General features: G+C 40.3%; 2 protein-coding genes across 3 annotated transcripts; one reads left to right on the top strand and one right to left on the bottom strand.

The window, feature by feature from the left end:
* Nucleotides 1–2,847: 2,847 nt before the first annotated feature.
* Nucleotides 2,848–6,566, top strand: LOC106672512 (venom allergen 3-like). 2 transcript variants are annotated; one of them, XM_014404026.1, is made up of 6 exons: nt 2,848–4,680; nt 5,669–5,800; nt 5,863–5,944; nt 6,004–6,136; nt 6,197–6,429; nt 6,490–6,566. In XM_014404026.1, exons 1-6 carry the CDS (start codon nt 4,567–4,569, stop codon nt 6,558–6,560), a joined length of 765 nt encoding a protein of 254 aa, XP_014259512.1. In that variant the 5' UTR covers nt 2,848–4,566; the 3' UTR covers nt 6,561–6,566. The 2 variants fall into 2 exon arrangements, with proteins under 2 accessions (XP_014259512.1, XP_014259514.1); XM_014404028.1 differs by lacking the exon at nt 2,848–4,680 and adding an exon at nt 4,687–5,602.
* Nucleotides 6,567–10,193: 3,627 nt separating this feature from the next.
* Nucleotides 10,194–12,564, bottom strand: LOC106672501 (CAAX prenyl protease 1 homolog). Its single transcript, XM_014404008.2, has 7 exons — nt 12,113–12,564; nt 11,811–11,957; nt 11,584–11,751; nt 11,217–11,523; nt 10,949–11,133; nt 10,742–10,894; nt 10,194–10,681 (listed from the first exon to the last, which is right to left on the bottom strand). The coding sequence occupies exons 1-7, from the start codon at nt 12,188–12,190 to the stop codon at nt 10,457–10,459; spliced, it is 1,263 nt and encodes a 420-aa protein (XP_014259494.1). The 5' UTR covers nt 12,191–12,564; the 3' UTR covers nt 10,194–10,456.
* Nucleotides 12,565–13,349: the final 785 nt, after the last annotated feature.

The following is a 13,349-nucleotide window of genomic DNA, read 5'->3' as shown; positions in this document are numbered from 1 at the left end:
ATACGCCTGAATCTTATTCTCCTTTTTCCTACATCTCCTACCCGACGTCACTATGGTGGGGAGTCAATCTTGTGTTACAACCCCTAATAGTCGCAAATAAAAGAAAGACTAGCTATCCAGTTCTCATTCGCCTCTTCGTTCTTTTTCATTATAACTTTTCTTTTTATCAACCAGTCTGAGGTTTGCCGTGAGTTACCATACCACTGCCACTACAGCCCCATTTCGCAATACTCCTCCTATGGGCTCAGCACACATTTTGTCCTGAAGAAGGTACAATCAGCCTGAAACATATTTTTAAGAATGCTAATCTGCGCGCCATGGTTTTATGCAATAATGCAATACATGCCATTCGGATCTCAAAATGCCTACTATTACCATCCTAATCAAAGAGAATTACTTCAACTGAGAAACACCTTAAAGTAGCATGCAGCTCCAAATAGACGCCTTAAGGCTTAAAAGAAAATGCTTGGAAGACTCGCTGGATAAGCAATCTTCAAGGTAGAAACACAGTAGCTAATTGCTAGAATTGCTTGTTTAAAAATATATATGTGTCTATGTCTATATATGTGTCTAATATATATGTCTATATAATTCTAACCAAGACCAGCCATTAGGTTGATACCCTTGCACGGTAGTGACAGACTAAGTTTCTACCAGGAGTCGCCACTGCTTCAGCAATGGTTTCGCCTTCCAGGCAGCAGCCAATGAGATTGCAGCACCACTGCATCGACGAAATGTCACCACTCATTTATGGAGCAAGTCATAAGCACTTGACGATACGGTTATTCAACTCACTCATCCTTCGCCCTCTCAACACCCGACCTGGCTTACAGCTGCACAGGCCCTTCTCTCGCTACCGACTTACGCTACACACAGCCACAGCTTCAATTAATTATATACGATTTTTCGAAATGAAATTATGAGTATTGATTCAAAGATCATGGGTTCGAATCCTGTTTGTGACACAAATTTTTCATTTCATGTATGATCAATTGAATATATATATATATATATATATATATATAATGTTAAATATATATATGTATATAATAATGATAATGATAATAACATATATGTAATAATGATAAATATAACTCTTATCTTGTTTATATGAAAGAATAAGAAAAATACGAAGAGAAATAGAGGTTTCGTAAGGTTTTGAAAGTGAAAACCAAAGAATACACTATCACTTTTGAAATGAGAATTAAGTACCTTTTCCCTTGCAAATCAGTTCCAAACCTTCTCAACCCATCAAAACTGTCTTCTCGGCAGAAACCGGATTTGTATCATCCAAGTAGAAAACAGTGTCCGTCCACTTTTGGAGAGCGCCTGAGAGGCGTCAGGATAATCTTATGTATGTTATGCATTGTCTTTCCCAAATAGGAGTACTAGGAAGTAAATAATTTATCGATTTTCAGTGTCATTAATAAGGGCTTGCAGACTATATTGTCTTCAGGATGTTTTTTCATTAGATTTTGAACTTAGAAAATAATAATATAGTATAGTTTATATACAGAATGTCACAACAATCCTGTATTTTAATCGATTCTTATCCGAGCAACTATCAACATCCAAGAACACCTTGTGTTTACAAGACTGTGCTAAAAGTATAGTACAAGACGGAAAAAGGAATGTTCCCAGTGTATATTTACATTGAAAAAAAGAGTCTTATCCACCTCTATACATCATCAAAAAGGGTCTACCGACTTTTACTTAATCAGATACTTATGTATGACTACACCTGGACTGCAGTCTGACGAAGAATCCTCCCACACAAAATATGTTTCTCTTAATACTACTTAACAGATTACAATTAATTAAGGTTTTTAGTTAAGATAAAAAAAGTCAATGGCACGAGGCGGGATTCGAACCCACGATCTTCGGCTAGATACGCCGCTGCTCTACCACTTGAGCTATCGTGACCTCAATCCACTCGGACACCAACTTTCCATCTCAACCCCACCTTTTGATTTTGAAAAATGGCAAAAAGGAGGGAAAATTGAAAAGGTGGGGTTGAGATGGGAAGTTGGTGTCCGAGTGGATCGAGGTCACGATAGCTCAAGTGGTAGAGCAGCGGCGTTTCTAGCCGAAGATCGTGGGTTCGAATCCCGCTCGTGCCATTGACTTTTTTATCTCAACTAAAAATTTTAATTAATTGTAATATATTAATTGGTCAAGCGGACCACGAAATTAGTGAATTTAATTACTTAACAGAGTTGGATAAATACAAGGATAGAAATTTGGTTTGACTCTCAATAATCAAGTAGATTTATACAAGACATTACTGCGACCACTCTGGACATACAGAGTGGATCTATGAGGTACCTCCGCATGGCGTATATAGTATATAGTGCGTTCATAGTACATACATACGTACTTAGTACATATATACATCCTTATAGTAAGGTGCAATTTTTCTGAGGACTTTTGATTGGAAAGGTTGGATGCGTTGGATATTAAATGGCGCCATCTGTGCCACCTTCCTATTCCACTAAGCTAAAAACTAACTAACTTATCTCACTTTCCGCAGCGACCTCAACATTCCTTTTCGACAAACTGATCCGATCTCGTTTCCAAAGGTTCCACACTAACGCCTAGATCACCGTAACCCTATCTCCTTTATCTACACTTTCCGATCCCAAGAACGAACCTCTTAAACGACGTTGGTTGCGAGCTCTTCGTACCTTAAACGCTCATATTGAGTGTCTGTGTTGACTGGTTTATTTTTCGGTGTACGGGGTGGTGAACCTGAATGCAATGATGATTGGTTGGCAAATAGGTTCGTTCCGTATTTATGAGTGAAATTAAACACCTTTTATTGAATATATAGTAAGTACTAGTCAATTATGTATTGGCCCTTTTATTAAGGACATCTTGCCATCTGTTACTTGGTACAACTACCTGGTCTACACAGGTTTTCCCTTTCAGAGAGTTCTGCAAAGATCTGTGTTCGGGTGCGTCTCCGTCACTGAAGCGCCCGATTTGCGACGTACTTTGTACCCCTCTATCTACAACCCCTATCTTCTGGAAATCCACAGTAATACACTTCCCTCCTTTTTCCCTAAAAATCCATCCCTTCCAGCCCTCTCGGGCTCTCTTCTCCGCCAGCTCTCGGAGCGAGTACACGTCCTATCGCCCTATCACGCCAAACTGTTGCGCCATAGTAATTCACTTCCGTGTAAGATCGCTGCTTCTTAAAGTTTTCCTCGCTACGCGAATCCCCACGGATTCCCCTTCAAATCGCCATACGATCTTCACCTCCGCGTGCGTCCCATTTCACGACCGCATGGTCCCCAAACCTCTCATCGCTATTTTCCCTTAATATATCATCTCCTTCTTCCATCTACCATCATTATAATCCCGCGAACGAGTCACCCTTTCATTCTCCCCCGAAGACTCCATCTACTACCTGGATTGCATCGTCTCATTCTCATCGCCACTGGATTGATCATCCATCATCATCATCCTCAACGACGCTGCAGGAACCAGGTCGGTATACCGGCCTAATCATCGCCGAACAACGCACGATATCGCATTCAGGAGACATTCACCGCTTTCCGGTCTTCATCGCCTTCAGAGGGATTCATCGCCTTTAGACCGTCATCGCCTAAACATCTCCAATACGATCATCGGCCATCTTGTAAGCCATAGAAATTTCATTAAACAGTGAGTCTTCAATTACTCCTTTCGTTCATTATTTATTCCTTCATCTAACCATTCCTAAACTAACATCCCTTATTCAATCAGGAATCTTCCATTCCCGTTAGTGCCGAAACAATCTTCTTATTAACTTCAACTCCTCTCTCCTGGTGGTGTTCGTCGGCGCCATTTTGATTTTGGCTGCTGGCGAACAATCTGAATAAATGTTATTGAGAAGGCGCTGGGTCCGGAGCATCGTGCAACATCCCAACCGATGGGAGAGTATCGCATTGTGATACAAGACCATTCCTTTCCGATTAATCAATTCTGGACGTTTTGTGTTAATTATACGAGTCAGTCGGGTTAACTGTGAGAAATAGACAACTGAGTTGTTCTGCTTGGCGGTAGCACCTAGTAGTGAACAACACCTTTAAAATCCTACCTCATAGAAAGCATTATTTCATTTACGTCTGCATTCGAGGAAGTTTTCGGCGGTTTCGCCCTGGTCCTTATTATTTCTTTCCAATCACGTTATTGCAGAGGACGGATTTTTATATCTAGTATTAGTACTTTATAAGTGGGTAATGGACATGGAGTTAACGTATACAGCACCAAAACATTATCCCTGACCAGAACGATCTGAAGCTACTAAGCTACTTACTTTTCTCCTTCATCCTCTACGAGTCATGTTCTTCGTTCGTTATTTCAATACACATATTTGTATACGTGTGATTGTGAACTTTTTACTTTTAATCACTTTATAGTCAATTTGTGTGGGTTCGATTCAATCCTTATTTCCTTCGATAAACCCGAACAAAATGTACTCCAGTTTCAATGAAAAACAGCTGACAAAGGCATTCGGGCCATTTTGTCAATTTAAAATTTATACTTTTAAAAAAAGTCTTTCTACGGGATAGAAACGGACTTATGAAGTTCCTGATTTTCATGTTCGCATTATGTTTGGTCCGAGCAAAGTTTACCACAAAGAATTATTGCTGTCTCTCCTGCAAAGAAAAACACGTCATGTGTCAATATCCAGATGTAAGTAGTTTGTATTTATTAAACTTTTTTTTGACCTTCTAACCTTTTTATCAGTATGGATGCTAAAAATTAATCCACGAAAAATAAAAAGTAATTGTCCGTCCGACATGTTCGATGTCAATCCGTTGTATAGCCCTCACAGTTTGTGGTAGTTATTGGTTTGCGGAGTGAAAACACGCTACCACTCTACTTGGCCTGTAGTCAAGGTGAGCATCCAGGGTGAGCACTATCTCACAGGTTAGATGTCATTCAAATACCGTTCGCCTTAAACCTTGTAGTAACTTGTTTCATCAGATAAACAACAAACAAAAATTAAACGAATGATACTGATGCGGGACAATGACACCCTGGATGGCCGCGGTCGTTCACTGTTTCACACTCAAAAATCACACAGGAGAAACTTTCAAAGGAAAGAGCCATTTTTGAAACAATGTACAGAAAATATCAAGGATTAAACGAGGGTGCTTGAAGATTCCGGCGTACTGCAGATTCCTTCCTTTACTCGTTGCATGATACGAGATGATAGGTTGAAAAAGATATGTGTTGTGCCGTTGCTTACGATACACAACTGGTTACGCGACGGCAATCGCAACAAATGGACATGGTCATAGGTTATGTTGTTTGTGGGGTTCGGCGATTGTCGCTTGGGGATTTGATTGAGGGAGCGTGATCCGGTGGGTTCCTGCAATAAGTGCTTACACGAACACAATAACAGTTCCTCACTGGATGGCATAAGCCGAAAAGCGTTTGTCTGACCTCAAAATTCGCAAGAAAGTAAACAGACTTTGCAAAGAGATCAAGTACCGATCAATCTGTACTCAGTGACACACAGTTACGAGTTGAACCATGACCCACAAGTATCTGCATCCATCGTTCATATAATCCCTTTTAAGTCGGGTTGTTCTTCACAAACGATAGCTATGTGAATAATCGTAAATTAAACTGGAATGTTTTAACGAAAATTGTAATTATGATTTTGACGTTCCAGAAGAATAAAATCGGGCCGAAGTGTAATCAATTCATGTCTGTGAATATGGATCCGGCAAAAGTGCTCTACTTGTGTAACAGGATAAAAAGTGTGAAGGGTGTTTTTGCTGGAGCGAGTGATTTGATGGAAATGGTATTTATATATTTTAATTAAATTTATTATGTTATAATAATATTTTGGTATTTACAAAACAGTCTTGGGACATCGAGTTGCAAGAGATGGCACAGAGGTGGGCGAATCAATGCCCGAACGCCTCAGACTCTTGCAGGAATACAGGTTTTGACTTTGCTAAGTAAATTAGTTGCCGGCCTTACTAAAATTCTGTTCTGATGCAGCGAGAGGTGAGGTGAACCAAATTGTCGATTCTGTGATCAACGAGGAGTTCGTCCTTCCGACGTGGGAGTCGGTCTTTCTGAAATGGTACATCGAGGATATCCCGTCATCAGTGATTAACGAATACGCCGACGGGTACGGGCATCGGAGAGACCACCGGTGATCTTTCGATGTAACATTCCAACAACTTTTCAGACGGTACAGGGCCCTGTCCCAGTTGATATGGGGTGAAACCCGGTGGGTCGGATGTGGCGCCAGTTCGCATATCATAGAGGTAGGAAGGGTTATCACGTTGGTTTGCAATTATTCACCCCCTGGTAACGTCCCGTCACAACCCGTTTTCAACATAAAGGGAGGAATGTGTACGAACTGCCCAAAAGGGAGTTTCTGCAGCGACAAACAGAACGTCAATTTGTGCGTACCTCTTGGTATGACTATTTGACATTCAAAAATTAAATAATTTCCTAATTCTTTTTCACTTTTTCCAGGTGTTCCCAAGATCGCAATAAACAATATACTTTTATTCATTGCAAATATACTGATATTTCTATCAGTCTAAATATAAATATGTATGTAAATATAGTATAAATATAAAATTTATATTGTTTGAATTTTTTTGGTTTCTACAGCTTATAAAATTTCAAAATTAGTATTTTAACAAAAACGTGTTATACAAGTCGACAAAAGCCTTAGCTCACTTTTAAGCACTCTTGGCTTTACTCAATGCTATTAACATCTTTAACTATCACCTTCATATCTGTTCCGACTCTCTTTCCGCATTCACCACATTAACTAATAATTCCTTGTATTCTATGTTCTATAGAACCATGCTACAAATTTAAAACACTATCAGGACAAAGTTCCAAAGTAAGGACTATAAGGACAACTTAGCAGAAATCCCGCACTGAAGATGGCTGAGTGATGTCCGAACACACATGAAAGAAGACGGATCCAGTGCCAATCAATCCCGATTCAGTGATCCTAATAGAGGACACATGGCTTTAGGAGCTGTATTGTAAAACTAATCCAAGCATTCTAATCAAAATCCTTATGTCAAAGCTCCTCTAAGCTCTTTAGCATCACTATCCACAATAACCTTAACATTCGATAGTGAATTGGTCTGTTCCTGCTTCCTCAGGCTGCACTCCAATATTTTAACCCTACTGATCAAGCCCACTCCACTACCACCCTCATCGCCTCAAACGACGATGCAGGACGCATATTATTACTATATCTTTTTAGTATTAATTAATTATTCTTTATATGTAAGGCCTTGGTTGAGATGAAAACGTTAGTGTCACGAGCGGAGTTCGAACCCACGACCTTCGGCTCAATACGCCGCTGCTCTAACCACTTCAGCTATCGTGACTTCGATCAGTTCGGACACCAACTCCCCATCTCAACCTACAACCTTTCGAATTTTCCCTCTTTGTGCCATTTTTCCAATGTTTTATCATGATTCGATTCTCAGCGACTTATGAAGTGGCAACGGAGAGCTGCTAGTGAAGTGATACTTCTTTACTTATGTAGAAATGTATGGTGTTTAGTGACCGTTAGCCAATGATTCTTTTAAGATCGTGATGTGCGGTCTGGTGTGACGTAGGTTTTAGAAAAACATTTTCTTTATCATGCCAACGTATCGATCTTTATTGAGATCATCTTCCGACACTCTCAACACGAAACACAAGAATGACTCATCTACACGGAAAACAAACACTTGAGCCCTGAAGATGATCTCAATAAAGATCGAAACGTTGGCATGATAAAGAAAATGTTTTTCTAAAACCTATGTCACACCAGACCGCACCTCACGAACTCCAAATAATCTTCTTTACTTAGTAAATATTAATCCATTTATGTTTAGTGGTCCAATTAACCAAATTACTTATTTTATGTTTAGCTCATCAAATAGAAAATCTCCTGGGCATGTGCAATCACCTCCGCCATACTCTGATACCTACCACAAAAGGCCATAGTCTTCTTAACCACCATATATAATGCCATCCTACGAACTACTTATTATCCCCTCTTATGGAAATTTTCCGTCGTTATCCTCATTCCTAAAGCTCATAAACCTCCCGACCAGATATCCTCCTACAGACCCATCAGCCTTCTTCCTACAATGTCCAAAATCCTTGAAAGACTCCTCTTAAAACGATTAATCCCTAGAAGTATCCTATAATCCTAGATACTTATAATATTATTCCCTTTCACCAATTCGGCTTCCGCCCACATCATTCTACGACCCAACAAGGTTTTAGAGTTTTGGACACCCTTTCCTCTGCTCTTGAGAACAAAGAGTATTGCCTGGGTGCGTTCCTAGATGTAGCACAAGCTTTTGACAGGGTGTGGCACCCGGGCATGCTTTATAAACTCAAACGCTTCCTACCCACTCCTTAGACCGCTGCTTCAGAGTGAGGTGCGGTAACGAGTTCTCTGAAATCAGGCCAATACAAGCCGGTGTCCCACAAGGGAGTATCCTTGGTCCTATCCTTTATACCATCTATACTGCTGATCTACCTACTCACCCCAATACCATCATTACCACCTACGCGGATGATACCGCAATTTTGTCCTCTAACTTGAATCCTACCCAAGCTACCTCTAATATCCAAGAACACCTTGAGCTCATCGAACGTTGGTGCAAAAAGTGGAGGACAAGATTAAATGGAGAAAAGTGCATCCAATGTATGTTCACTTTGAAAAAAGTCTTGCCCTCCACTATACATCAACAATGAAGAGATACCGACTTCCACTCAAGTCAAATACCTAGGACTATACCTTGACAGCAGACTGACGTGGAATCTCCACGCAAGACTTAAAAGACAACAACTCAACAGAAGACTTGGACAATTACGCAGACTACTAGGACCAAAATCCGGGTTGACCATCAGCACTAAACTGACCTTATACAAGACTTTATTGCGACCACTTTGGACATACGGTGTGGAACTGTGGGGTTCCGCCAAACCATCCAATATCCAGCGTATCCAGTCCTTCCAATCAAAAGTCCTCAGACAAATCGTCAAAGCTCCTTTTTACGTCTCTAACCTCACTATTCACAAAGACCTCAACGTTCCTTTTGTCCACGAACTGATCCATTTCCGATTCCAAAAATTTCATACCAACCTATCGATCCATCCTAACCCTACCGCTAGAGCCCTCTCCACATATTCCCATCCCGAGAATCCACCACGTCGCCTAAAACGACGATGGCCCCGAGACCTCCTTGCCCCTTAATCTATTAAAATGAGTGCCAGCACTGGCTGGCTTCTCATGGCATGCGTCCTCCAGGTGCAGCGCTGGCATCAGTGTTAGTGCTGTGACCGAGCGGTGAACAATATACATTGTCATCACATTTGTATTATGTACAAGTATGTATAGGCTACAAATAAATAAATTTAAAAAAAATGTTTAGCTCAAGTGGTTAGAAGGTCGTGGGTTAGAATTCCGCTCATGACACTAACTTTTTCATATCAACCAAGGCCTTACATAAAAAGAATAATTGAAATAAATAATTTGGTCAATTAGATCACTAAACATAAATGAATTAATATTTAGTTTTAATTCCCTATTATAATTTTAATTACGGCTTTTAGTTGAGATAAAAAAGGCAGTGTCACGAGCGGAATTCGAACCCACGACCTTCGGCTAGATACGCCGCTGCTCTACCAGTTGAGCTATCGTGACCTCGATTCACTCGGACACTAACTTCCCATCACAACCCCACCTTTTGAATTTTTAGTTTTAATATTGAACTGTAGAAATTCCAGGAACTTGGGTCTTCGTTTAAAATGAAATTTGGTTTTAACCGGTCTGCTTCTTTTCGTTGAGTTGGTCGCGTTCGGTATGTCTTTCACTGTTGGTTTTTTCAAGTTTTACTTTGTGCTACTCTTTTAAATTTTTTCGTGCACTTGAACCTCGTTTGGCAAACTTGAAAGTTAGTGGTGGTTGTTGGTTGCTAAAGTCGGTCCGACTTTAGGCTTCACTATCAATTCCGTTCATGTGTTCACTGACTAGCAAATTATCAATTACAATGTACTTCATGCTTACAACTTATGTATGACTGATCTTTATGACGAAACTGACAGTTCCTCACTAAATGTGGCGTAAAACGGAAACGCGTTTGATTGAAACGTATCAGTTCATCATTAAGAACTTCGTCTTGTGATAAATAAACCATTAATCGATGTTCTGTTTTTATTGTTTTTATTTTTGTTGTTTTTAAATTAAACTGGGCTTCTAAACCGGCTGCGGGTCGGTTCTTTGTTCGACACCGTCGACGGTCTTAATTCAAAAATTGTTTCTGACTTCTGTTAATTGGTCGACGGCGTGAACCCGTCTCGGGCAGTGCAGACGAAAATGTGAAAGGGTTTCGGACGAGAAGAAACACCAAAGCGTTGTAGACATTTTTTTATTAAAAGCAGACGTTTTCAGAAAACATGGTTCCCATTTTCACATATTTTGGCTGTCATCTATATGAGCCAGTCGTTCCAGGACAGGCGGGTGGGTGAGAAGTACATTGGAGTAGTGCGGGTCATACACGGGAAAAGCGTTGTTTTTGGCTGTTATCTTGAGAAGGGCCCTTTTCAGATGGTCTGCCTCGCCTAGCCTTACTGCAAAACGATCCGCCTCGAATTCGCAATATCGCGATATCTGACCTGTCGCCATTGTTGATATCTGGAAAAATTTCATTATTGAACATGAGGTAATAAGAAGCAGAGATGGGAATTGAAAAACCTGTTTAAAAAGAGGAAACAGCATTGTTACAAAGATAAAAACACCAATGATGGGATGCGGTGGGTCTTTGATGAGGTCGAATCCGAATACTCTGAACAGCCACTCGTTGCCGTAACTCCACATCAACAAATTGCATATCAAGAATAACTCCAACTAAAGGAATGATCGTTGTAATTGTGAAGAGACGTCAATAGTGCATAACTTTACCGCTGTAAGTCCGAAATAAATGGAGGTATGCTTGCAGTACCAGTGTCCGAGTTCATGCGATATGACTGCAGCGACTTCATCTTCGCTAAATTCGTTCACCAACTTCTGGGACAGCAGAACCATGTTTGCTCCCAATATCCCGCAGTAATATGCGTTTGTAATATCTGAATTTGTATCTATTATGTCTGAATTTAAAGAATTTTGTTATTGTTAGGGTATAATATTAAACAAAAATAAGGAAGACAGTAATTACAATAATTAAAGTCACCTGTTGTTGAAATCCTTTCTACGTATATTTTTTCGTCGGGAAACCGTAACCTGTCAGTTATCAATCTTAAGCGTTCGTATAGAGGCCCGGATGAGAGTTTGTCGTGTATTTGGGGTACGATGATGTTGACGTACAAAACTGTAAATATGGCGCCGATGGCTGTGGAAATCGGGAACAAGATCAAGAAGAGCAAGCCAGAATAGCTATCTGTCATGTTGATGAGCAACATCGTGAGCATTGCTGTGACGAGACCGTGCACGAACAAGAAGAATATCTCCGTTATCATTTGATGGAAAGCTTGGTTCACCTGGAAGAAAACTCATTTTGTCTTATACATTTATTCTGAGCATGAGATACGCCCACATACAGTTCTGTGACCGGACATTACGCCGACTGCAGCCGACAAAGGGATGAGGGGAGCTCTAGCGCTGAACAACGCGAGGACGTTGTAAGCCACTGCACGACTGCTCGTTGTACCCGCGATGTCCCACGTCGCTGCCCAAGCGACGGCACAGCCGAAAGTTAAGATCTTATACTGAAGTGAAAGTAAAAATGTTGAAGAATATGAGGTGAAAATAGAACAAAACACTTAACAGTTCTCGCGCAAACTCTAAACACAATGGACAGCATGGCCATGGAGGCTTTCTGCATCATGGACTCTCTTGCTTCGGCAAACGTGATTGAATCAATGTACCCTGTCAAATGAGGAGGAGGAATTGTCGTCGAGTAAATAATACGGTACTGAAAAACACACAGTTATGTTATTCCTTATGCTAGAAAGTAATGACAGTGAAATGTGGGCGTAATGTATTATATAATCTCATTCCCGTGAGATAAACTCAGTGAGAATTTTAGTGGGTTTTTATTGGTAATGTTCAAAAGGAAATGGTACAAACCTGCCTCCAAAACAGGTACAGTCTTGAAAGATCTAGGGCCCATATTATGAACAAGAGGTAGTAGACTCCTGGTTCCATGATTGTTGTGTATTTGAATTCGATCGTTTCTACTTTCGTTTATCCATTCGTGTATGTGGATGTTGTTTCTTGGTCCGCCTCTTCATACCTCCGTGCTCGTCATCAACGTCTGCTGCGGATTCTCTCACGATGCTCATATCTGAAATTAAAGGGCGACCTTTCTTGGCTCTCTATGGGAATCGAAAGCCATACAGTTGTCTGTATTGCCAGAAATAACTTGAAACCTACACAACTTAAAATTTAGAAAAATGTAAAGCCGCTTTTGCGGCTAAAGTGTTGAAGTCATTTATGTATAAATATACAACACCCACATGCACACAATTCGCACATGTGTTATTAAATGTTTCAAAAAAAAATTATGGCGGTTAATAATTTAAATACTTCCGCATGCGGGATCATAACAAAAAACAGGCAAAAAATCATCGTATATATATTGACATCAGGTTGAATTTTATATTTTGTTAAAATATCTTCTAATACGTCAGTTGTCTACAGTCAATCGTCAGCCCAAGTTGTCGTCACACGCAATTGTCTGCCATAGTAGTTGTCAATTATAGTTGTCATCAATTACAGTGGTTGTAATTCACAATTGACACCATAAGATTCCTTCACTTACTGTTGCCAACCAAAGTTGTTACTCACAGTTAAGACCAGTAAAAATTGTCGTCACTGTTGTTTGTCAGTCACAGTTATCGTCATTGACAATCGAGGGTAGTCAAACTTGCGTTCAATGAGTGTCGTAAGCCACAGTTGAGGCCACATAAATTTGTCACCCTGAGAGATGTCTACCACATTTGGCATCACTGATAGTTAAAGGTTGTCGATTTGTCGTCACAATTAGTTGTGTTGTTTCTGAGGATCGAGGGTAGGCAAACTTGTCGACACTGACAGATTTCAGCCACTGTAATCTTTACTGACAGTTAAGGCTGTCGACACTGACACTTGACAGCCAAACGTTTGTCACCAGCCCCAATTGTCGTCACTGACAGTTGTTAGCAACAGTTTTCTCCAGTTACATATATCATCAATATCATTGACGTCCGCCCCCGTTGTTTTCGTTCAGTTGAGGCCAGTTAAAGTTATCGTCACTAATGTTGTTGTCAGTTTCGATAGTTGTAATTTTTGATATTAACAGTTTTACAGTTATCATCCACAAAAT

The sequence above is a fragment of the Cimex lectularius genome, unplaced genomic scaffold, assembly GCF_000648675.2.
Source record: "Cimex lectularius strain Harlan isolate CLEC.00 unplaced genomic scaffold, Clec_2.1 scaffold64, whole genome shotgun sequence".
NCBI lineage: Eukaryota > Metazoa > Arthropoda > Insecta > Hemiptera > Cimicidae > Cimex > Cimex lectularius.
The sequence above is the reverse complement of the archived record's forward strand: the minus strand, read 5'-3'. Positions and strand labels throughout refer to the sequence as shown.